We start from the raw sequence: 26,062 nt of genomic DNA, 5'->3' as shown, positions 1-26,062 counted from the left end.
TTTACCGCTCGGGCTGGATTTATTTTAAATAAATGGTATTTTTAATTTTTATAGCTAACAATAAAATTTTCTTAGGCCCGGCTCGGGTATATTTGAAATAGTTAAAATACGGCTCGGGCCGGGCCTGCAGGTCTCTAATTTATAACTTATATTCTAAAGTCAAATATTAGATAAACTATTTTTGTGATTGTATTTGTAAGTATTACTAAGTTTAAACCAGGGATGTGAACCCGAACCCTTATGTTAATATATTTTATTTAACAATACAACTTTTCCAAAAAAGATTACTTACTTGAAAGAAATTTGCACGGGAAAAAATATTAAAAGAAAATTAAATAACAATTAAATTGGACGATTAATTAAGTGAAATGGTTTTACATACATTGCTATATGGAACCATGAATAGCAATGCATTGCTTTGTTGAATGGCCTGGCAATTTCATTACGATAGCCACTTATTTCGTTCAATTCTCTACCTAATAAACTATTGGTGACTTATTTTATTTTAAAATTTTATGACAGTTTTTTCAAAAATGTTCAATATCGTAAAATTGACAAATGATATTAATATGGCATATTATGATATTTTTAAAAAAATACAATAAATGAAATTGAAAATTTTATATAGAATGTTTGTGTAAGGTCCAAACTTCAAACATTCATAATGATTTTTAACAATAAAATGACTTATAAAAGAAGTTAAGAACAGGGGCAGTACCGCAAATAGTTGAATTTAAAACACTACATACAAGTACTGTTTTGTATTTATATATTTGAATATTTTAGAAAATATATATATTTTTTAAATACTTTAAAATAAAATAATATTTAGCATTTATAACTTTTTAATTTCATAGGAATACAGATACAAATATTGTTCTATTTTCTATATATAAAATGAATTTTAATTTTCTAATCATTAAAAACTTGTAGAATATGAGCAAAATTTTCAGGCTTGCTTTATACATTTCTGGATAAAATATTTAGTTCGCAAAGTATTAAAATAATTATTATATATTTCCTAAATCCTTCTAATTACTTGCCCATTTATTTTATTAATCAAGTTGAAGTTATATATAAAGAAGACTGGCATAATAAATAAATATAAATGAAATCGATTTTTAAATATATATGTCGTAATTTTTAAAGGGATCAGAACTATCCGGAATCATCACGGGTTTTAAAGGGATGACTAAAAAAATTAGGGTTTTAAGTTAAGGAATGATAATACAGTATTATCGTTTTAATCGTGATAAAAAGGAATCTTATTTTAAAAAGCGTTTTATGCGCGTTTCGTTTCGTATTATTTCTTATTAATTTTATTGTTATTTATTAATTTTCAATGTTGTTTTTTTTGGTCTTATGAAATAATATATGTCTAATATAAGGTATCAATCGATAGCTAATCAAAAGATCTATACAACTGGAGTACAATCTCTTCCCCTGATTAGGCGATTATACCCATATTAAAAAAATATTTTTTACACCCCTCCCCTCCACCCCCCCCCCCCAGACTAAGTCATACACATCAAGACCAAGAATGAAGACTAAAGGATATAAAAATTAGCTATTATTTGATACCCATATCGATATTTTATATTGATAAAAATATTCCTGAACCCCAGACCTAGACTTGCCCATTAAGGGGGAGAGATTGACCTCCAGATAGATTTTTTGATTAGCTATCGATTGATACCCAATATTAGACATATCTTATTTCATAAGGCCAAAAAAAACAACATTGAAAATAAATAAATAATTTATTTTAAAAAGCAAAACGAGTGTAAAACGCGTTATAAATTAAGATTCTTCTATATCATGGTTCAAACGGATAATACAGTATAGTTCTTTATCCTTTAAAAAATTGAATTCTTAAAGGGATCCCATTAAAATCGGTGATGATTCCGGATAGTTCTGATTCCTTTAAAAATTACGACATACATATATATATATCATTAAACAACTTATTCTCATGGAGGTAGTAGATATGAACATGGATATATAAATTTTTAATGCATAATTATTTTAGTAAATACATATATCTCTCAATGTGAATTTTATATATAATAAACTAATAAAAGAAAATATATTGTGTAAATATAATAAATATTCCATTTTACCTGTAAGTTTTTTTGATGAAATTTGATTTTGAATTGCTGACCTCTGAACATTTTCCATATAACTAAATATTTTGATGATTTATAAAGCTAATTAGAGTATAAAAATAAAACAAAAGTAGGCTGTGTCAATACTTGTCTTAATTTCTATTCTTAGTTCTGATTAGCCTGACGATTATATAATTTACATAATTATTAGAATTTTATAAAATGGTTAATAATAAATGATACTATAGAAGTCGACTTGCAAAAAGTATACTGGCTAAAGCATTTGTATTTTAATACTTTTTTCGAATTTTTTTTAGATATTTAATATTTATATTTAAATATATTTATTCAAAAAGTATTTGTATTTATTATCATATACACATTTTTCAAAATTTTTCCAACTCTGCTAATTCAAATATTTCAACTTGAATGTCCATCAGAGCAGCTCAAATCTAAAAAACATCAAAAATATGAATTCAGATTAAACTCTGAAAAAGATTTTTAAAAATTGACGAGGATCTAAATGAAGATTCTTGTGAAGATATAATAAGTTTTTTTGAAAATGAATTTTCTTTAAATATTCTTAATAAATGCCCTCCCATCCTCTGTACCAGTTATACTTGTGTTGAACATTAGCGCTCTTCTTTATCTGGTCAAAATTTTGAAAATTAATAAAAATTATTCACAAGTCCTCCAGACAATTTTAAAATATATTTTTTTTATCCACCCCCACCCCTCACCCGTTTTTAATATCGTGGTTTATATAATTTTATAATATATATATATATTATTTATTTAAAAAAATCCTATATTATATAAGCTTTGTACAATTTTATTTTTATTATCTATGGGGGAAAAAAATAAATAGAATATCCCTCATTCCTTGGCAACTTGCTCGGCCCCTCCTTGAGACTATTCATGACTCGCTATATCTAATAAGAACAATCATCCTACAGAGACAGCGAAATCTAATAAAATAATAAAATTTTTTATCAAACCATAATTTTATCCCGTTAATTAGTATCACTCTTGTTAAATTGAGGACACATTCCTAAAATTTTTAAAATTATTTGGCAGGAAAATTTCCCACTATACTGGGATAGATGCGGAAAGCCTATATCCGACAAAAAATTGGATTAGAAATATGCCGGTCAAATATAACCGCAATACATGGGTGCATTAGATAATTTTTAAGTATTATATTTTTTCCCAAAATGATTTTTTTCATATAATATATATTTTTCTTAAGTTTATAATTTGTACTTTTATATATGTATATTTTTTAATGCTGTGAAAATTCTTATACAAATAAAAATAAAGATACAATTTTGAATTTTTTTAATATAAAATTTAGTATTTTTAAAGTCACTCGTTACTTTATTAGAGAGTAATGCGCTAATTTTTTCTCAAAGTAACATTATCATTCCTTTTTCCAAACGTAACGAGGTTCTTTATTTTTTGAAGTAACGTTTACAGGACTAGTTATAATAACTCACAAACTACTGATTAAAATTAAAAATAATTTTCCACATGAATTTTACCAAAAATGATGCTATTGTAGAGCATACAACGAAAATATCTAAAAAAATTAAGTAATCACATTTTTGAATTCCTTGATGTGCTCATAGACTCACCAGGGGTTATTGAGATTTTTCTAAAACTATCAGTTTGGATTAAAAATAACCTTCGATATTCATTAAGAAATTTTAAAAATGATATATAATTGGCAATCCTTATTGCTTTCAAAATTGATTCAAACTTAGATGATCCATTTAATGGGCTTCAGTGTAAAATTATTATTTAATTGTTTTTAACCCCTTTAAAAAATAATATAAAGCGTCCCTACCACCAAGCCCGGCTGACAGCGGTGTTTCCGACGTTGAAAACGGTAGTCATTCTAGCTTTCCCGCCTTTGAAGATTACAAAAACATCCCCAAAAATGCTTACTATAACAATTTTCACAAACAGTTTTACTTCAACAAACATCCCTACCATCCAAATAATAATTCGCTGGGGATCCCAAAAAAGGAGACAAGTATGTAGACAAGTTAATTTATAAACAATCTTTCATAGAGGTTCTGACTTAACCTATATTCCAAAATAAAATTTGTAATCCTACCCTTTCTATTTTCATTAATTTATTTACTATATTAGTTATTTTCCTAACATGTGGCAATAGAATCCTAAGTGTGCATCGAAAGGGATAAAAGTTTTTCTCATTAGAATTCCGACACACTCTCAAGATCAACTACTAGTTAAAGATACGGAATGACATGATTGTCATGTAGACAGGGCAAGCACACACATATAAAAACTATAAACGAGATACCACGATAGTCTTGATAATGGAGTTGAAAATGTTAAATAAATTTCAAATAGCAATGGAACACAGTTGACTCCATAACTCCGAAATTACTGATAATATAAAAAACTGAAATAAACATAAAATAGAATCCTATTTTTAAATATGGGGAAAATTCTCCATTATTTGCAAGAAATGTAAATAAAATGTTAGGTAGCCATTATTTTATATTCATATAATATTTAAATTTATGTAAAAGCTCATTTTATTATAGTTTCAAATCAAAATTATGCAGGGTCTTTAAAAAAATAATCTAGGTACAGATTCTCTATAAAAAAATAACAGATATAAGCATCTTATTAAAGATATATAAGATATCGGTTTCTTTTGCTAATAAGAGTATCTTATATATAAGGTACTTTTTATGAAAAGGTTTGCATATTCCGTATGCCATCAGCTATACTTGAGGAGGAGATGTAATAGTAATCTGCATCGGGCTTAATTTTTCAAACCCTGCCCGAAATTTTTTTAAAAAAAGTTTTGCCGACCCGGCTCGAGCTCAAAATTTTTTTAAAAAATTACCGGCCCGAATTTATTTAAATATAGAAAATAATTTTTATAATTACTCAAATAAAAGACATATGTTATATGGCATCTATTCTATAAATAAAATCAAATATTTTTATTTTACATAAAAAATTCATAAAATTGATAAATTTAGATATATTAAAAAACATTTCCAAAGCCTGGCCCGACCCGGATTTTTTAAAAAAATATTAGGCCCGGAAGCCGGGCCTACTTTTGCAGATCTCTAGTAGATAATCTCTTGGTTCACAAAAAATTGATATCATCCACACCTGGCTGTTATCAAGAAATTGTTGGCTGAACAATAAAAGTAAAAATGGGGAGATGTATAAACAGTGCTGAAGTCCTAAAGTTTGCGGAGGTGACACATCATTACTCTGAAAAAAATAGTAGGGGGCAAAGTAAAACAAAAAATAGTGGAAATATTTGTTAGCTATTTAAAAAGTTATATAAAAATTGAAATATACTGCATAAAAAATGAGTTAATTTTTTCATTTTTTAGAAGGCATTTCATAATTATATAAAAATAATATTCTATATTGTAATAATCCTCAAAACGTCAATCAATTAGCCAATAGTATTCTTTTAAAATATATTTGTCCAATAAAAATTGTAGCGTAATCGGTCCATAGTAATAACCTAACAAACTAAACATTCAGTCAGTTTAGCTACCAGTTCTATTTATAAATCATATGGAAAACTCTATGAAAATATTATTATGATACGCAAATATATATCCAGATTTCAGAATAAACTTGATGGAAGATTTAAAGATGGTACGCAAATATCTAGATTTCAGAATAAACTTGATGGAAGATTTAAAAACTCAACTGTTAATATTTAATATAAAAATTTAGGGTATATAATTGCATTAATCATTAATAGTTTATCATATTAAGTAGCTTCCATCACCCAAAACAGGGCATTTCCAGTGCAGTGAATTTGCATCCACTGTTTGGCAGTAAAATTTACCCTACTGTCTGGGCCCATTTACTTAAAGAAAGATATGGTACCTGATCCACTTTGACAGTAATTTACCCTACTGTCAGGGCTCGACAGTAATTTACATTGGTAAGAATAGAAAAATAAGAAAATTTATAATTAATAAATAATGTGCTTATCTTTTTAGAGTATTTGTTTTAATATAGATTAGTGAATTTTTGAATGATTATATGAATCCATAATTGTAACAAAATATTTGATGGTAAATCTAGAAATAACATTAATGAATGATTATATAAAAATTTAATTAGGTATATCATTGCATCTAATCATTAATAGTTTATCATATTAAAAACACACAATTAAGTGGCTTCCACCACCCAAAAGGGGGCGTATCCAGAGTAATGAATTTGCATCCACTGTTTGGCAGTAAAATTTACTCTACTGTCAGGGCCCATTTAATTAAAATGATCATACCTGATCCACTAATTGACAGTAATTTACCTTACTGTTAGGGCCCGACAGTAATTACATTGGTAAGAATAGAAAAATAAGAAAATATATAATTAATAAATAGTGTGCTGTGTGCTTATCTTTTTAGAGTATTTGTTTCAATAGATTAGTGAATTTTTGAATGATTATATGAATTCATAATTGTAACAAAATATTTGATGGTAAATCTATAAATAACATTAATGAATGATTATAAAAAATTTAATTAGTTATTTATTGCCGTTATGACCGCAGCTTACCTAATTTACTTTTATTTTACGGATCTCCTCCCGAAACAAAATTTGACTAATTTACTACAAATTCTCCTTGATAATTTTTCTTTATTTAACCAATAAAAAATATTATAATTTTTAAAACGAAAAAAAATTAATTGTTAAAAAAAAAAAATTAATTCAAAAAAAAAATGAATTCAAAAAAAACGAATTGATAATTTACAATTTTCGCTTCCTTTTTATAGGGAAGCAATAATCATCACAAATAAATAATTAAAATTTAACAATTTAAAAATATCTTCTTTTACAATTATAAAGTACCTAATCATGCCTCAAATTAAAATTATAAGATAAAAATACATTTTTAAATTATAAATTATCCCATTATCATAATGACTTTACAATAATTAACTTTTATAAATCTAAAAATAAAATGTTAACGCGATTAAACTAAAGCATAAAATTATAAAAATAACAATGACTCACCAATTTAACTAAAACATAAAATTATAAAAATAAAAATGACTCATCAAACGCGATACATACTGACTTTACCAAAAATCAAATTTTACAAATCAAAGTCTCCCAATTATGACACCTCCCCCCTTTAACCAATCCTTGAGACCCCAATACCTTTGATCACCCCTAGGAATTCTTGTGTTATTGTCGTAAGTGGACACCTTTGACCATCGATTATTCGAACATATTTCCATAATTATTATTCCTCCATCGTCTTCTTCTAAGAGTAACTACAACCTAAAATCCTTTTAATTTATTTCATCACTAAAAAAAAAATTTCGGACTCCCACTTTTGCATACACGCTGAAAAGACTCCACCACTCCAATACGCTGCAAATACTCATCCACCTCTAACCTTTGATTGTTCTGCTCTAGAGTAACTCCTGTTATTTTTACATCATGGTATAATAAAACACTCCCTCCAATCCCTGAAAAACTACCGCCATTGTCCGTTGAAACATAGGTGCCGATACGCTCAACCCAAACGGCAACCTTCTAAAAGCAAATAAGCCCTTCGGCGTTGTTATAGTCAACAACCTCTGCCTCTCCTTTTTTACCCATAATTGCAAATACGCGTTCGAAAAATCCACTTTCGAAAAATATCTGCTCCCCTTTAAACTGGCCAATATCTCCTCTATCCTGGGTAACGGATACTTCACCTCCACCACACATGGATTCAACGTTACCCGGAAATCCGCATACAACCTCAAACTCACATTGGCCTTCTTTACGGGTACCAAAGGCGTCGCCCATTCGCTGTATTCAACCGGACTCACGATACCCTCCTTTACCCAACGATCCAACTCCTTCTCTACCTCCTGCCTACATTCAAAAGGTACTCTACGAACAGCACAAAATTTTGGTACGCATCCATCCTTCATCCGAATCTCCACTTCATAACCCTTTAGACAACCCAACTCTTCCCCAAATATTTCTCCATACCTCTCCACTAACTTCACCTCCTTTTAGACATCCTTTATTCCCTCTCCACACTCCCACAAATTTTCCACAACTCCCTGTTCTACAAAATTCTCACTCCTCTCACTAACCAACGGCTCCATATCTACTGTGTCGGATATTTCCTATTTCTCCATCTACATAAATCTGACCTCTCCCCAACATATCTTCCCTCGCATTTCCTTCGCTTTCCCCCCAAAACACGGATCATCCCTCGTCTACTTCAATATTATCTCAGCCCTCCATCCATTCCAAATTTCCTCCGGACATTCTCTCCTCCTCATCCTCTCGGACCATATTTAATCCCATCACCGGCTCAACGTCCCGGTTAATTATCCATAAGTCCAACATTTTACATCCTTCTCTCCCTACATCCCCAATATGCACTCTTCCCATCATCTCCATCTCCAATCCATCAAACTGCCTCACTTCCATAACGTCTCTAATTATTTTACTACCCGGCCAAAGTCTTCTAAAATCCTCATATCCTATCACCGAAATAGCGGCTCCGGTATCAAATAACATAGATACCATCTTCCCGTTGATATCGAACCATACCCTCGGATTCGGCAGATACGTTAACTTCTTTTAAACCTCCTGCTGCAACATTTTAACTCTCAACTCTTTCTTGCCTCCTCCTAACGCCATGGTCATCATTTTACTCTCCTTCCCATCATATAGTCAATCTCTATCACAATCTCTGGCCCAATGTCCCCTTTCTCGTCACTTGAAACACGTCATCTCCTCTTCAATATCCTTTCCTCCTTTTCCAGCTATCTCCTTCATACTCCTCATATTCACGGCTCCCGAAGTCTCTCCTCTCTGTGGAAAACCTGCCCCTGTTTCTACCTTTCCCACTCGGCAATCCTTTAACACATGTCCAATACTTCCACAACCCTCACAACGTATTCTCTCTGCTCTGCCCGGACAATATGTCGAAATATGTCCCATCTCCCCACACGCAAAACTTTTGACATCTCTACAATTCACCGCAATATGACCCATCTCCCCACATTTATAACGTCTACCATTCCGACCTCTCTGTCCCCCACTGCTGAACGGCCTCGGCATGTCCTGACGTCCACGGTATACGTCCAAATGTCTGTCATCTATCCTCTCGTTCTTTAACCGGTCAATTTCTTCATTATTGACCCAACCCTTCATTATTTCTTGAACCGGTAACCACGTCACTCTCCCCAATCTATCATCCTCTCCATTATGCCCTTCTACCAACAACGATTGCCCACGAATCCTAATACTCCTCTCTCTTCGCATTCTCCTTCCAAAATATAAACTACACAACCATATCATCAAAACTACTACCGCTCCCAGTACATTATATTGCAACTCTACATACTTCGTAATTTTAAAACTCTTCATTAAAATATTTACGTATTATAATTTTTCCTAAACTATTTCCCAAGTAACTCAATCTAGCAACATTATATTTTATAAAATACTCACAAAAAATTAATAATTAATTTCACCAAAAATATCTTAAACTTGTAACGTCAGACAAAAAATCAATAAGGTAAAAACTCCAATAATACACATATACATTTATCAATTTCAAAAAAAAAATCAATACTTTCCGCGAATTTTTAAACTCTTCCGTGTATCCACGTTTTTTGCAAAAAAATCGGCAGCACTTCCTTGTATTGACGTCTTTTAAAAAAAATCGGCAGCACTTCCATGTATTGACGTCTTTTAAAAAAAATCGGCAGCACTTCCATGTATTGACGTCTTTTGAAAAAAAAATCGGCAGCACTTCCGTGTATCTACGTTTTCTGGAAAAAAATGGACAGCACTTCCGTGTATTGACGTCTTTTGAAAATTTTCACTTGACGGTCTTGACGGTACATGTTCTTGACGGTCTCTTGCCTCAAACGGTCCTTTATTACACACGGTACTTATCCTTGACGGTACTTGTTTTTGACGGTATTTGTTCTTGACGGTACTTGCTCTTGATGGTTCTTTGTTTTTTTGACGGTACTTGCTCTTGACGGTTCTTGTTTTCACAAATTGACGGTCTTATCAACCACAGCGCTCCACAAAAATATTTCCCCAAAAATAATTTATAAAAAACAATTGTTTTTACCTTTGTTGTTTGGTCACGGCACCAACTATTGCCGTTATGACCGCTGCTTACCTAATTTACTCTTATTTATTTTACGGATCTCCTCCTAAATAAAATTTGACTAATTTACTACAAATTCTCCTTGATAATTTTATTTTATTTAACCAATAAAAAATATTATAATTTTTAAAACGAAAAAAAATTAATTGTTAAAAAAAAAAAATTAATTAAAAAAAAAATTAATTAAAAAAAAATGAATTGATAATTTACAATTTTCGCTTACCCTTTTATAGGGAAGCAATAATCATCACAAATAAATAATTAAAATTTAACAATCTAAAAATTTCTTCTTTTACAATTATAAAGTACCTAATCATGCCTCAAATTAAAATTATAAGATAGAAATACATTTTTAGAAATTATAAATTATCCCATCATCATAATGACTTTACAATAATTAACTTTTATAAATCTAAAAATAAAATGTTAACACGATTAAACTAAAACATAAAATTATAAAAATAACAATGACTCACCAATTTAACTAAAACATAAAATTATAAAAATAAAAATGACTCATCAAACGCAATACATACTGACTTTACCAAAAATCAAATTTAACAAATCAAAGTCTCCCAATTATGACATTATTCTGTTGAAATTAATGTGGTATATCATCGCATCTAATCATTATTAGTTTATCATATTAAAAACACACAATTAAGTGGCTTCCACCACCCAAAAGGGAGCATATCCAGTGCAATGAATTTGCATCAACTGTTTGGCAGTAATATTTACCCTACTGTCAGGGCCCATTTAATTAAAGAAGGATGATGGTACCTGATCCACTTTGACAGTAATTTACCCTACTGTCAGGGCTCGACAGTAATTTACATTGGTAAGAATAGAAAAATAAGAAAATTTATAATTAATAAATAGTGTGCTTATCTTTTTAGAGTATTTGTTTTAATATAGATTAGTGAATTTTTGAATGATTATATGAATCCATAATTGTAACAAAATATTTGATGGTAAATCTAGAAATAACATTAATGAATGATTATATAAAAATTTAATTAGGTATATCATCGCATCTAATCATTAATAGTTTATCATATTAAAAATACAATTAAGTGGCTTCCACCACCCAAAAGGGAGCATATCCAGTGCAATGAATTTGCATCAACTGTTTGGCAGTAATATTTACCCTACTGTCAGGGCCCATTTAATTAAAGAAGGATGATGGTACCTGATCCACTAATTGACAGTAATTTATCCTACTGTCAGGGCCCGACAGAGATTTACATAGATTATTGATAAGAATAGAGAAAGATTAAATACAAAAATTCACTAATCTATTGAGACAAATACTCTAAAAAAATAAGCACACTATTAATTATATATATTCTTATTTTTCTATTCTTACCTATGTAAATTACTGTCGAACCCTGACAGTAGGGTAAATTACTGTCAATTAGTGGATCAGGTACCATCATATTTCTTTAATTAAATGGGCCCTGAGAGTAGGTAAATTTTACTGCCAAACAGTGGATGCAAATTCACTGCACTGGATATGTCCCCTTTTGTGTGGTGGAAGCCACTTAATTGTGTGTTTCCACAATGAAGGACAAGATAATCTACCAGTTCTAACACATTTTACCATGTATGTCTCTAGGAATTTAGGAGTAAAACAATTAATAAAATGTTCTCGAAATTTGTAAAACATTTTTAAAGTATATTTTGATAATATCCATGTTAGGAAGAGGATTCTGAATATAATACGAATGGCATGTTATTTTGACTTCTCCTTTAACACTCAATCCTAATTGCTAAGTATACTTAATAAATTAAGACTCTGGATTTTGACCCATAACAATTTTTTTTGTTAATAATCTTCTAAATAGCCAATTGCATGGGATGAATACCATCATATAGTTTTTGTGACACAATCAAGTTGACCCCATATTTGATTCAAATCTATGTTAGGAGGTCTTTGTTTAAAAGAGTATTTATGAAGGTCTTAAAAGCATTTAAATGATTTTTTGAGATAGGATAATTTTTTATATGAAATTCATGAGTATATTTAATAGTTCCTCATCACTTAATTATATAAAATACCATGATATATTTCTTAAAAAATCATCTTTATTATTATTTTAAAACTGGAGATAGAATACCAAATTTTATTTTTTATTTTAAGAAATATTATTCTATTCTCCAAACAACTCCTCTTTAATCTAAAAATTGTATAAAATATTAATTACTATTTATTTTAAAAATTTAAATATATTTTAATGGAATGAATAAAAATTATGTTAATATTATATTTCTTTAAATAATATCAAAATATATTCTTTTTAATTTTTTGTATTTTGAACCAGTAATATCAGGATCATTATATGAAACCATACATCAGTTAAAAAACTCTTAATTCAATACTTGAAAATGTTTTAAAAAATCAGAAAAATATTTTTTTATCAGTAAGAAAAAATAGGGATGTAGAATAATCTAATACTAGCTATAATTTATTTATAAGTTAAAATTCTTAGATATTTTTATGTAAATAGATTAATATATTCTTAAATAATCAATCAATCAAAAAAAATTATTTTGGCAAAAATGGGGATAAAATAATCTCTAACTCAGGTGACAAAATATTTTAATGAGGGATGCCAGGTATAATATATCTACTAACGTGCCCAACCTATTAACAAAAATATATTGCATTTTTTTCTTCTAATAATAATAAATGTCAGTATTGCAAACAAAGTGATTGCCTAAACGCACTTAAATATTGTTTATTTATTCATTTAAAACAATAAATTATATTTTTGGATATAGCCTTGGGCAAAATTTTTGAAACTTATGATGAGGGGTTTGAATATTTTGTTAAATATGGACTTGGCCTATAAATTATTTTTACTGCTGACCTGGGCTGGAGGCTGATGAAAATCAAGGCCCGTGAAGGTCTCTAATTTCAATAACTAAATTATTTCATTTTCCATCTTACTTTATTTGAACTTAAAGGAATAATCAAACCACAGATATGCCTTATTAAATCATTTGCAAAAAATTTCTGATAATTGCTGGATTCAAGAAATTGTGTACACAAGGAAATAAAGAAAGCCATTGTGAAATGTATATATGGAGGAAATATTAATCCATTTTTATTTTAGCATAAATAACATAATGCGTGTGGTGACCTTTCCTTTTACATATATTTTAGGGATTTTTTTAGAACCCGCTATCAAAAATATAAGTTAATAGCTGATAACCTGTCAAGAATGACAGGGAATCAGATTTTCTTCCTTATTCAATGATAAATGAATAATAAATTTTACCTTTATTTGATGATGAATGAATCAGAAATTTTCCTATCTTATGAGATGTGATTCAGAAATTTATATTTATTTAGATGAGGAGTTATTCTAAAAGTTTCCATTATTTTTTATAAATTATGTTTATGAAGTATAAGGTTAGTATTTTTATTTATGTGCACAATAAAAATCTTTTAAACTAAATTTTTATTCATTTGTATTTGTAATTTATAATATAAAAAATATATTCTTGCTAGATGAGTTTTGTGTAAAAAAAGGAAAATTTATTATTCATCCATCATTAAATAAATAAATAAATTCTGATTCCCCGTCATTCTTGACGGGCTATCAGCTAGTATTATAACAAAATACATAAATCGGTATAGATCATAAAAGGTGAAAATAAACTATAATATTCGCCATAGCGAATCTTTATCAATACTTTTAATTATATTAACTTCACGTTTCCTTGATTGGTAGATCTGTGACTTGTCAGATACTTTTTAATATGTAGAAGATTTCCACATTATATAAAAAAAATGAATGCGATATATATATAAATATTTAACAGATAAAAAGTAATATTAAGTTTAACTAGTTACTTTATCAACACAAATAAAAAAATAGGAATTCAAGGTTTTTTTTCTATCTTATTTCAATTTTTAAAATGGACATAAGTGTACATTTGACAAAATAAAATTTTCTCTTCATTTCACATGCTATATAACAGCAGTTTTCGCTGAATATCAAACTATTAATTGTTGATTTTTCTTTAAACTATCATATTTAATGCTTAAATGGACAAGTAAGTTGTCTTTTTTAAAAATCTTATTGTATTATTGCTATACAAATGCTTTGGGCATAGTGTAGAGGATCATTTTATTTTAAAAAAATTTCATTTTTTATGTAATATAATTATGTGATGCTATTTTGATATATCATATATTTTAGTAAAATCTCTTGCCTTATAAATATTAAAGGCCGCTATCTAAAATTCTCCTGAGATCATGTACGGTCTCTTATAAGTGCTCTTTGGGGACAAAAAAAATGTAGTGAGAATTTAGAGAAACAATTATATCATAACTAATGGCCATATGGGGAAAAATATTACAAATCGCAGGGAAGATTGGTTAGCATAATTTAGATAACAGAAAGGTTGGATGGGGGGGGGGATCACTACAATTGAAATGAGTAAAATATCATGTAAGTTATTTATGTGGTAAAATTAAATTAAACGTAAACAATCCCTTTAATTGAACTAAACAATTTCCTCTTTTTTTTATACTCATTGTTATAATTTGCATCACCATCTTTCCTTTTTTTCAAATATCTACAATTTAACTCATCAAATAATATTTATTTCATTTCTATCCCTATATCTAAAGTCGCGAATGAGTCATTTTTCAGAGTTCCCACTGTTTCGACCAACCCCTTCGCTGATCCCATTCCTCATATTACTCATCATCTCGATTTAACAGCTCAGGGTAGTGGCAGAAATGAACTGGGGGTAGAGGAAATGATGGATGGGCTAAGGAGCCGGCTTGAACCCTCGCAATCACAGATTAATAATAATACGTCATTTCCCCATCATCACCTGGAAAATACTAGCGCGTTTTACCAAAGGGTAGAGTCAGTTTATGAAACCGGTATCCGTTCTGTTTATGAAACAACTATTCGGGACCGATATCGTTACAATCATCACTATCCCCGTTATAATGGTTCTAGCAGCGGCAGCGGCAATGGTTACTGCGAATCCCAAAACTACGCGCTCGATTACGATTTTAAAAGTAGCGATCCAAATTTTGCGTTCATCAAAAAAAGAGGTATTATTATTTCGAGGATTTAATTGTTAAAAAATAATATCGCAAAATTCTAATATTTTTTGAATATACTCAAAATATTTGGATCATCCTTTTAAATTTATAACCTTCTTTAACCATATCAATTCTTATTTTTATTAATGTTTAATATTATTTCTAATTTTTTATATAAGGCCGCAAACCTAAAAATTTTTGTCAGCACAAATCACCCGAACACGCTATATCTAAACGTAAAGGTTCTATTAAAATTTAATTATTCTTATTTTATTGAAATGATAGTCTGAGAGAAAATTTTATTTATATTATATCATTTTTTTTTAGGAACAACGACATATCTCTGGGAATTTTTGTTAAAATTGCTTCAAGACGAAAATTCATGCCCTAGGTTTATCAAATGGACTGATAGAGGGAAGGGAATCTTTAAGTTGGTCGATTCTAAAGCGGTTTCGAAATTATGGGGTGGACACAAGAACAAACCAGATATGAATTACGAAACGATGGGTAGGGCGCTAAGGTAAACATCATCAATAAAATACATTTATTTCATCTGAGTTTTGGTTTTTGATTAGACTTTCCTCTGTCAAAGAACATCTAAAAAATTTTCTGTATATAGATACACACAAGATGCAATAATTATAAATTTTGTCATAATTTCCTATTGATAATACTTTTCAATTTAGTATTCAAAAATCGATTAAATTTGTTTAAAAAATATTATTTATATGTTATATTTAGATACTACTACCAACGCGGTATTTTATCCAAAGTGGATGGTCAACGATTAGTTTACCAATTCGTTAAGGTGCCTCAGGACATAGTAGAAATTAAATGCACCTGAAAGATATATCATATAACTAACTATTCGAATTAGTTTATTTTTTTTATAAAAAATTTCCCCCGGGTCAAATAATAAGTTTTATACCAGTGATTACTTTTATAAATTTAGATATTAATTGTTTGGAAAAGGGTTAAAAGAATAATTGACAGTAATTTTAAAAACAATGAATTTTATTTGTTTTACATTTGATCAGTCTCAATATACATAATTTTTTTTTATAATTTATAAATAGGAAATCGTAAATTTTATCGATTATAATTTTTTTATCATAATTATTTTATAAAAATTTTGTTACCTGTTATTTTAATATATTTATTATTCGATTCAGTATTTTTTAACAAAAATAATTCCAAAGTATTATATCGTTAAATATAAATTTATTAAATCCAACAAAAGTATGGATTTATTTACACAACAGAAGTTGTTAATAAAAATCGTCTGCTGAAAATTAATTTCTTAAAGGTAGCTCCCCCAGTAAATATAATTAAAATAATATAACCCGAGTTGATTTTATTCTGTTTGCAATATTCTAAAATTTTGTAAATATTATTCCTACCTATATATTTTTTTTATAATTTTAGATTCTTCATATTAAGCTTTATTGTTATTCAAAAATAATTGTTGATGGCTTTAATAAGCTTTATTATGATATATAAATGAAATTTTGCCGATATTTTTAATAAAAGAATATAAATATAAATTTTCTTAAAAAACTACTTTTGTGAGTTACAAATTCATTGAACACTTATTTGCATAATTTTCGAGTGATGTTAGAAAATAGAGTTAGAATGAATAAATTGAATTAATTAAAATTGAGTTTTAAATCACAATTAATGATATTTTTTTAATAAAAATCACGATTCAAATTAATTTTCTTATTTTAAATTATAAATAGCATTTTTGTTCAAATAATTTGTTTTATATTATACTACATTTAACTATATTTTGCATGTTCTAAATTTTATTATTATAAATAATTTTATTTTGGGTTAATTTGGAAAGAGTTAAACTCATAGCTGTGTTTTTCATATATTTAATATACTCGTAATGATTTAAAGATAAAAGTGTAAAATTTAAAAATAAATAAATATAATATATAATTTAGCAATCAATAATAAAGGGGAAAAAAAATAATATATAATTTATCAATCAGTAGTAAAGAGGAAAAATAATATATAAAAAAAGAATCTCATGTGTGTTAAACTAAGTGAGAAAAGAGAGTGTTTCGAAGAAACCCTCGTAATTCTCTTTTAGGATTTCAAATTGAATTTTTTGTTTGAGGGAAAGAGACTCGTTTCTAACTCCCGTCCATATTGAATTTTTTTACCCAATTGATTTAAAAATTTTAGGGATTGGGGACCAAGATTTCCCAAAACACTAAATAATTTTCACCCCCCAATTTAGTGGCAATTGTTTGTTTTCTTTCTTCACGGATATCGTTTAACGACTTTATTTCCTATCGAGTGGAACGATCCACTTTTCTTCGGCCAAACAATCTTGCCTTACTCTAGTTCTCCAAAGATCCGAGCCCCCCAATCCAGCCATTTAATAACCCTAACCCTATTTCTAGTTCCCATGCTACAATGTGCATTGTAAAAACTTTGTTTGTGTCCCGATTTAACTAACCTTCAACTACTCAGAAAAGCAAAAAAAAAATCCTAACGGTCATGAATGGCCCAAATTGCCATTGGCCTTAGGCTAAATTGTCTTATCCCGTCTGTTGACATCTGTGCTGCCTGCAATAAGACAATTTAGCCTAAGGCCAATGGCAATTTGGGCCATTCATGGCCGTTAGGATTTTTTTTTTGCTTTTCTGAGTAGTTGAAGGTTAGTTAGATCGGGACACAAACAAAGTTTTTACATTGCACATTGAAGCATGGGAACTAGAAAGCTTCTTAAATGGCTGGAAATGGGGTGCTCGGATCCTTGGAGAACTAGAGTAAGGCAAGATTGTTTGGTCGAAGAAAAGTGGATCGTTCCACTCGACAAGCGAGGAAATATAGTCGTTAAACGATATCCGTGAAGAAAGAAAACAAGCAATTGCCACTAAATTGGGGGGGGGGGGGTGAAAATCCAAGTCCTCCCTGGTAAGCAGGCAAAAAGGCAAATAACCAATTAAGTCAGAAAATTTTAGGACTAAAAGGGATTTGATAAAATGTTAAATTTTAATTCGAAGGACTTAAGGAGGGAATTATATTGGAAAGCCGGGAAAGATTTAAAGATATGCAAGAATTTAAGTAAGAAAAAACATTTTTTGATGAAAAAAAAAACTGATGCTTGGAAAGATGAGGAAGATTCTTTAGCGAATTAAAAAGAGATTGAATCAAATTGTCAAAAAAACTTTGACAAAAGGAAGTTGAAAAGCCGATTGGAGAACCTAAAAGACAAAGTTCCTCGTGCGGAATGATTTTAAAATCTGGGGGAGGGATAAAATCCTTGTTGTTGAGGGAAGATATTTCACATTTTTTTTATATTTAAGGAAAAACCAATTTTCGAAGCTTCTATTTCAACGTAATCGATGGCTGACGTAACATTGGATAAAGATCCGTCAAAAGAGCCATCAACGCGATACCACAGATTAAGGTCTAATTTGAAATCAAGCTTTAAATTTTTGATCAAATCTGAATACTTATAGTAAAGAGCAAGGGACCTAGTGGATCACCTTGCTGAATCCCTTCTTCAGAGGATATTGAAAATTCCCCTAATTTGAGTAAAGAAGAAAATCCATAGAAGGAATTAAGGAAATTCCAATATTTGGGGAAATGTTTTAAGAAGATAAAAATGAGCTCTTATGAATGCTGTTGAAGGCATTTCTGAAGTCAAACTTGCAGAAAACCATATTCACATCAGTGTTTATAAAAATACGCGATACATATGAGGTCACTTAGCACCCACCTCTAACTCCAAAAGTTAATTGTTAGGGAAATAGGAGAGAACTGGCCTTAGACCGGATCCTATTTACTATAACCTTGGCGACTAACACGAAAAAATGACTTTTCCCTTTTAGTTCAACACACATGGCATTCTTTTTTTATATATTATTATTATTTTTCCCCCTTTACTATTGATTGCTAAATTATATATTATATATATTTTTCTAAATTATATACATTTTTATATTAAAAATCTTTAAAAAAATATATTATAAATTTTGGAATATTTATATATTATTTAACCTTGAAGATATATTAAAGTGTAAATGAATAAATATTAAATATCATAGAAATAATCATTTTGCGTTCTAAAAATCCTAGTGAGGGTAGAGAGATACATTAACAGATATTATCCAATCATAATTAAGCTAATGACCAATACTATGTTAAATTTGTGAAGAAAATCCCGAAATATTTACAAAATAATTTTAGCTATGTTCTCAATATAAAAAAATGAATTGCGCAATTAGCGCGAATTTAGCGGGAAAAAAATGTAAGCTATTTTTAATGTAGAATTAAAATATTGGTCTAAATTATTTTTTATAATAGGTTTCGTGATCAGGGTTGCCAGGTCAAAATTTTCAAATTGTGGGAGAAATCCGGTATTTTGTGGGAGTAATATAAAAATTGTGGGAGAAATATGAAAATTGATAAAAAAAAATTTTTGCGGGCCGGCCGGGATTTAGAATTGACTTAGTTATCCGCTTATTATTTTTTATAAATATAAAATCGAATCTATTTTCCAAAATAAAATAGGTAATTATTTTTCAAAATAAAATAGGTAATTATTTTTCAAAATAAAATAGCCAACTATTTTTCAAAATAAAATAGCCAACTATTTTTCAAAATAAAATAGCCAACAATTTTTCAAAATAAAATAGCCAACTATTTTTCAATATAAAATAGCCAACTATTTTTCAAAATAAAATATCCAACTCTTTTTCAAAATAAAATAGGTAACTATTTTCCAAAATAAAATACGCAACTATTTTTCAAAATAGGTAATTATAGTATGACACAAAATTTCTTAAATACTATCGTTATTATTAAAATAACATTGATTTATTATAATATATTAATTTTGTTTAAAAATAATAACCAACGATCTTTTTTAAATACAAAAGAATGTAAACAAGATAAAATTTTATAAAAAATTGTAATTTTACAATGTAAAAAATATATTTTATGCTAATGTATAAATAAGATTTTATAAAAAAACAAACAATTTTAAATTTACAATGTAAAAAATAATTATAATCAGTGCGGGGAAGTTGTTCTACAGTATTTAGTTAATACAATGGGGGAATGGAATATGATATTTTGAGGCATCAAAAATCTTCAAAGCATAAATCAGTACAGGGCAGTCTATCAACATCTATTGCAAAACAAAAATATTCTTCAAAAATAAGAAATAATACAGATGCAACTACAGTTGCGGAACTGGTAAATACCTATCATTCGGTACAACATTCAGAGAGCTAACATCACAATGTTGGTAGAATATTTCCCCATAATATTTAACGAATAATATAAATGAAAAGTATACTTTGTAGAACACAAATGAGCAAGGCTATCATCATTGTTTTAGGATATAAATCCAGAAGGTCAATTCTTGACGATTTGAAAGATGTGAAAACATATGCAATTCTAACAGATGCATCTAATAAGGAGATATCATAACATTTCCCTTGATCCTCCCCTATTTCAAAAAATGAATATCATTTCAATAAAACTATTAAAAAAATTTTCTCCAGATATGAAATATCCAAAGACATAGCTAACTATATATAATGGTAAATATGGCAGATTTGGCATTACCAATGAATAGCATGGCAGCTTTCTGATCTGATAATTCCTCAGTGAATTTGGCAAAAACCATAGTGTATTTACAGAATTGAGTCAGCTTAATGTTGGTTGACAGGTTCCTCCTAATACGCGCCATCGTAGAATTTTAAAATTTTACAAACCTTTAAAAAATAAATAGATTATAAAAGCAGTCCTAATATTTTGAAAATAATTTTCAAAAATAAATGGCAGAAGTATATTTAGGAATTTTACATATAGGAAATCTACTATATGCTGTTAATATGCAGTTGCAATCAGAAGAATATAATTTAAAAGGTTCACTAAATTATGCTGCAGAAATACCAAAGTAAGAATATTATTACTATTATCGGATAATTATTAATAAGATTTAATATGATGTCATGTTTGAGGAGATTGTAATGCTACTTTATTTTTATGATTTGCCAAAATATTAATTTTACAATGTAAAAAATAAATTTATTTGATTTTATGCAAATGTATAAATAAGATTTTATAAAATATAGAAAGTCAAATAGTTATAGTTAATTATATTTTATTTGAGATTTAAATAATGGAACTAAACGTTTACCGTCGTTATTTTCCTGGCATGACATTTTATAATTTTGTTTCCATTAACTCGGCCTCTAATGTTGTTAAAGCAATTTGATTTCTCTCCTTTCTCCAGGCAGTCCTCATCAGGCTAAAAATGCGCTCCGATGAGACATTAGAATGAGGTAAGGAGAAAACATACTCGCAAATTTTTTCCAAGCATGGGGATTTATTGTTATTACGAAAAAATTCCACCCATTTCTCCTCTGCTTTTAGACCATCTAACTTTAAGTATTCTGGCGAATCATAAAAAATGGAAAAAATTACAATCTCTTCAAACAAGGCTTCAATGTCTATCGGTAATTTTAATATATTTATTAAATTACATAAACCATCAAATGATGGTTTTTGTTCCAAGGTCATAATATTTAAACATTTGTAAATAGAGTTATTAAAATCAAATTTTGATTGTAAATATTCTAAAATTGTCAATAAAAATATCTGCTTCATTTAAAAATGTATTAATTAGAGTATTATTTGAACATTTTAATATAATATTTTTAGCAATAGCGCCATAAAATTTATTATCTATTTTTAACCGTAGAGATGAATAGAGCTGTAGCATGATTTTGTGAATCTTTATCAATAAAGAATCTTTTGATTGCAGCAGAATATTAACTACATGAAGTAGATTTCCTACATGTGAAACTAATCCTAAATATGCTTCTGACATTTCATCCTCGAAAAAATTTTTCAAAATTTTAGGACCGCTTTTAAAATCTTTATTTAAGAAGTATTTCTTTAAGGGTTGGTAAAATTTTAAAATTTTCTCGATGGCAGGTATTAATGATAACCACCTGATAGGTACATATCGCAACAACTCACACCATTCCAAATCAGACCACTCCACCAATTCTTTTAATTCAGTGACTCTTTTAGTTGATCAACTAAATTCGTTAAAACATTTCATCACAATTACTTCGACATCTACAGATAGTACATTCATTGCCTTCTTGCAAGAATTATGCAGTATATGGCATATACAGCCAATTGGTATTAATTCATTATTGTGCTTCCTCAATTCGGTAAATACACTTTGATTTTTGCCAAAATTAACAGAGGCATTATCAGCGCAGAAAGCTGACATGCAACTTATTGATAACCCTAAATCAGCTAGCTATGTCGTTAGATTTTTCACTATCGGATGAAAAAAATTTCAATAGTTTTATAGAAAAATGTCGAGTGGAGCACTGCAATTCTAGATAACGTTATAAAATATATTAAGTAATTTAAAATATATTTATAATAATTATACATACTGTTCTAACTTCTATTCTTTCTAACACAAAAATTTTGAACATGTCGAGTGGAGAATTGGAGAATTTTATAAAAAATATATTTTAGAGCGGAAAAATAAAATAAAAGAACTAGACATATTTTTCGAATAAATATTTAAAATTTATTTTAAAAATATAAAAATAATCAAATACTGTCTCTCAAAATTATTGTTTATATATAAAAAACATTAAAATGCTAAAAAAAAATTGTGGGAGAAATTAAAAAATTGTGGGAGATTTCTAATTGTGGGAGTTTTGTGGGAGTGAGATGTATGTGGGCAAACTAAAAAATTGTGGGAGACTCCCACTGATGGGGGGAGACATGGCAACCTGTTCGTGATTCTTAAAAATTTCAAGATTTGTAAGACTTTAATCATTCTATCTTTAAAATTTTGTAATTTTTACGAGAAAAATGGCAAATGAATATGATTTTATGGAAAACATTAGAAAATATAGTTTTATATGGTATATAGTGATTAAAAGTTTAGAGATATGACAGCAAGCAAAATCAAGTGGGAAAAAATAAAGAAAGGAAGATGTATAATATTAATTATGAACAAATTAAATCTAAAGATTATGAATTAGACAAGATTGAGTATTTATTCTATATATCTATTATATCAAATGATTATTTATTTTTAAAATAGATTTAGTATCTAAAATTAAAACTGATATATCTCATGATAATGGTACACATCAAACATGGATCAATTTAATAGGAGGACAAACAAATAAATTTTTGAATTCAAAATTGCTGAAATTTTAGCACAATAAATATATTTTTTACTTATTTTCATATATTTTGTATCTTCTTATGATAAACAATATTATTAATTTAATTACTATACATAAATATCTATTTTGGGTTTTTTAACATATTAAATTTTCCAAGTTAATTTTCTTAATTTCAGAGGAAATCTTAATCTTTTTATACATAATATTTGAAAAAAATATTTTAACAAATATGAAAAGTACTAAAAACATTTTACTCATCATCTACTTTGATTTCAATAAATAATCATCCATTATAAGAGAAATCAAAGATACTATTTTTTATTTTACAAATATAAGCTAATATATGGTCATTGTATTATATAGAATTTATAAGAATAGCGTGAATTAAATCATTTTAGCAGTCTTCTTCCTTAAATTTAATACAAATTAATCTATAAACAAAAGAACACTTTTTATTTAATATTTAATAATAAATAATGTAAAATATATGAAAATGAAAATAAAAAATTTAGGAAACTATAATAAAATGTAAGTTTTTTCCACAAAGCAATAATTTCGACAAATTTAACATAAATAATAAAACATTTATAAAAAACAATAAATTAAGTCACATTTGTATTAGTTGAGACAGGTAATCCAATTAATAAAACTAATTTGAAGAATTAATTAAGTTATAAAACAATTACTTTAAAACCATAAAACAAAACTTTATTGATATATATAAAAAATGTATAATGATGATGAAGAGAGGAAAAAGAATATTAAATATTATAATATTTTATAAAAATTTTGCATAGTCATCAAAACGTTTCTTTTTTTATAACTTAACAAATATCATATTAGATAAAAATACCTAACAATCGTTAATCACGACACCCCCTTGTTTAAGTTGAACTTTTCTCCTTACCGGGTTATTTAACCTAGTATTCACCTTGGCTTGTCCTTCTTCCATCATGTACTGCTAACAATGAATTATTGTTCGTCGTCAATATTGCTGAGGACAAACCTTCATTACATGTTTCCCTCCACAGGCCCAGCAAGCTATCTTTCTCCGTTTGTACCAATCTTGCCCTATTTCTCTGTTTGCATGACGCCTTATTGGAGCATCTTGGATCATCTCACCATATCTCTGTTACACTTTTACAAAAACAACAAAATTATGACTCATAATTCTCGCACAACTTGTTATACAACAAATTAATTATATCAATCATCAATTTTAACAAAATTATAATTCTAGCATAACTTGTTAAAAATAATAAATCAATTATGTTTATTATCAGATTTAACAAAATTATGATTCTCATAATTTTCTCACAACTTGTTAAAAAAAAATCAATTATGTTTATCATTAATTTAAACACTCAACAAAATTATGATTCTCATAATTCTAGCACAACTTATTAAACAATCAATTTGTTTATCATCAATTTTATAACACCTTGTTATTCTTTCTCTACCAATCTTGGTCTTAACTGTTTAATATTTCTAGACCAGGTTCCTGACTGTCCTTCAAAATTATACTTCGACTTTTTTCTTCCTAGATTTTTCCACAAACAGTAGTATCCAAACTAGACTTCCAATTTAAAATTTTTCACAACCTATAGTCTCTTTCTGCTTTACCTTTTCTTTCAAGAAATCCAATTCAGTTCTTGTCTTCCTACCTAAAAATATATCTGATGGAGAATTCTTTAGACGTCTTAATTGTATGCTGACAACGATAACCACCATCTACTTTCTCCATATTTTTCTTTTTTTTTAACCAACCTTTAATTATAACTACCATTCGTTCTGACTGCCCATTACTTCTTGGGCAATGTGATGGCGAAAATAAATGCTCAATCTTCTATCTATCACAAAATTTACCAAATGATCTACCTTTAAAAGCTGGACCTCCATCCGATAATACTAACGTTTTCTCATTAATACATGTTTACCTACAAAATCTTTTATCTTATCCATAGCTACTTTTGTTGATAAACCTGTTGACAATCTATCCATTTTGAACCAACATCTACCATCATAAAATATTTTTTTCTCATATTTTACAAAAATCTAATGTATTCTTTCACATGGAATTTTCGTCTCTAGTCATTTATTTTCCTTGTTTCTTGTTGGTACTTTAAATCACATGTTATATGTCACAACCATGGTTTCAAACCGAACCGCCAAACGAATGAACCGTTATAATTTTCTGAACCGAAACCGAACCTTTATAAAGAAAATATAAAAAGAGCGAACCGAACCTTTATAAATATTTTAAACCGGTTAAAACGGCTTTAGAAAATAATTAATTTTAAACTGTTAACCTATATTTGAAATTTTAATTTTCCTTGGGAGCAATTTTTAAATTCATGATTTCTTTTAAAATTAAATTTTTTTTATATTATCTACATATCAATCAATGCCAAGTTTATTGTTTTTTACTTATACTCAATTTAATAGAGACTAGGCAAATTACCAGTTAATTAGATAAGAGGCTAAATCAACATTCTTATATGATATATTAGTTATT

The 26,062-nt window shown here is 28.2% G+C and overlaps 1 protein-coding gene across 2 annotated transcripts in view; it reads left to right on the top strand.

Moving 5' to 3' along the window:
- The window catches only part of LOC135931956 (uncharacterized), a 42,139-nt gene extending 25,832 nt beyond the window's left edge, over positions 1–16,307 (top strand). For both annotated transcript variants that reach the window (XM_065469276.1, XM_065469277.1), the window contains exons 3-7: positions 3,943–4,140; positions 14,915–15,352; positions 15,523–15,585; positions 15,671–15,863; positions 16,085–16,307. In XM_065469276.1, coding sequence (XP_065325348.1) covers positions 3,943–4,140; positions 14,915–15,352; positions 15,523–15,585; positions 15,671–15,863; positions 16,085–16,187 — 995 coding nt within the window. In that variant the 3' untranslated portion in view covers positions 16,188–16,307. The remainder of the gene's footprint in view (positions 1–3,942; positions 4,141–14,914; positions 15,353–15,522; positions 15,586–15,670; positions 15,864–16,084) is intronic.
- Positions 16,308–26,062: the final 9,755 nt, after the last annotated feature.

The sequence above is a fragment of the Gordionus sp. m RMFG-2023 genome, chromosome 1, assembly GCF_954871325.1.
Source record: "Gordionus sp. m RMFG-2023 chromosome 1, tfGorSpeb1-WG-v2, whole genome shotgun sequence".
In the NCBI taxonomy this organism is placed as follows: domain Eukaryota; kingdom Metazoa; phylum Nematomorpha; class Gordioida; order Chordodea; family Parachordodidae; genus Gordionus; species Gordionus sp. m RMFG-2023.
This window is presented reverse-complemented; position numbering and strand designations above follow the sequence as displayed.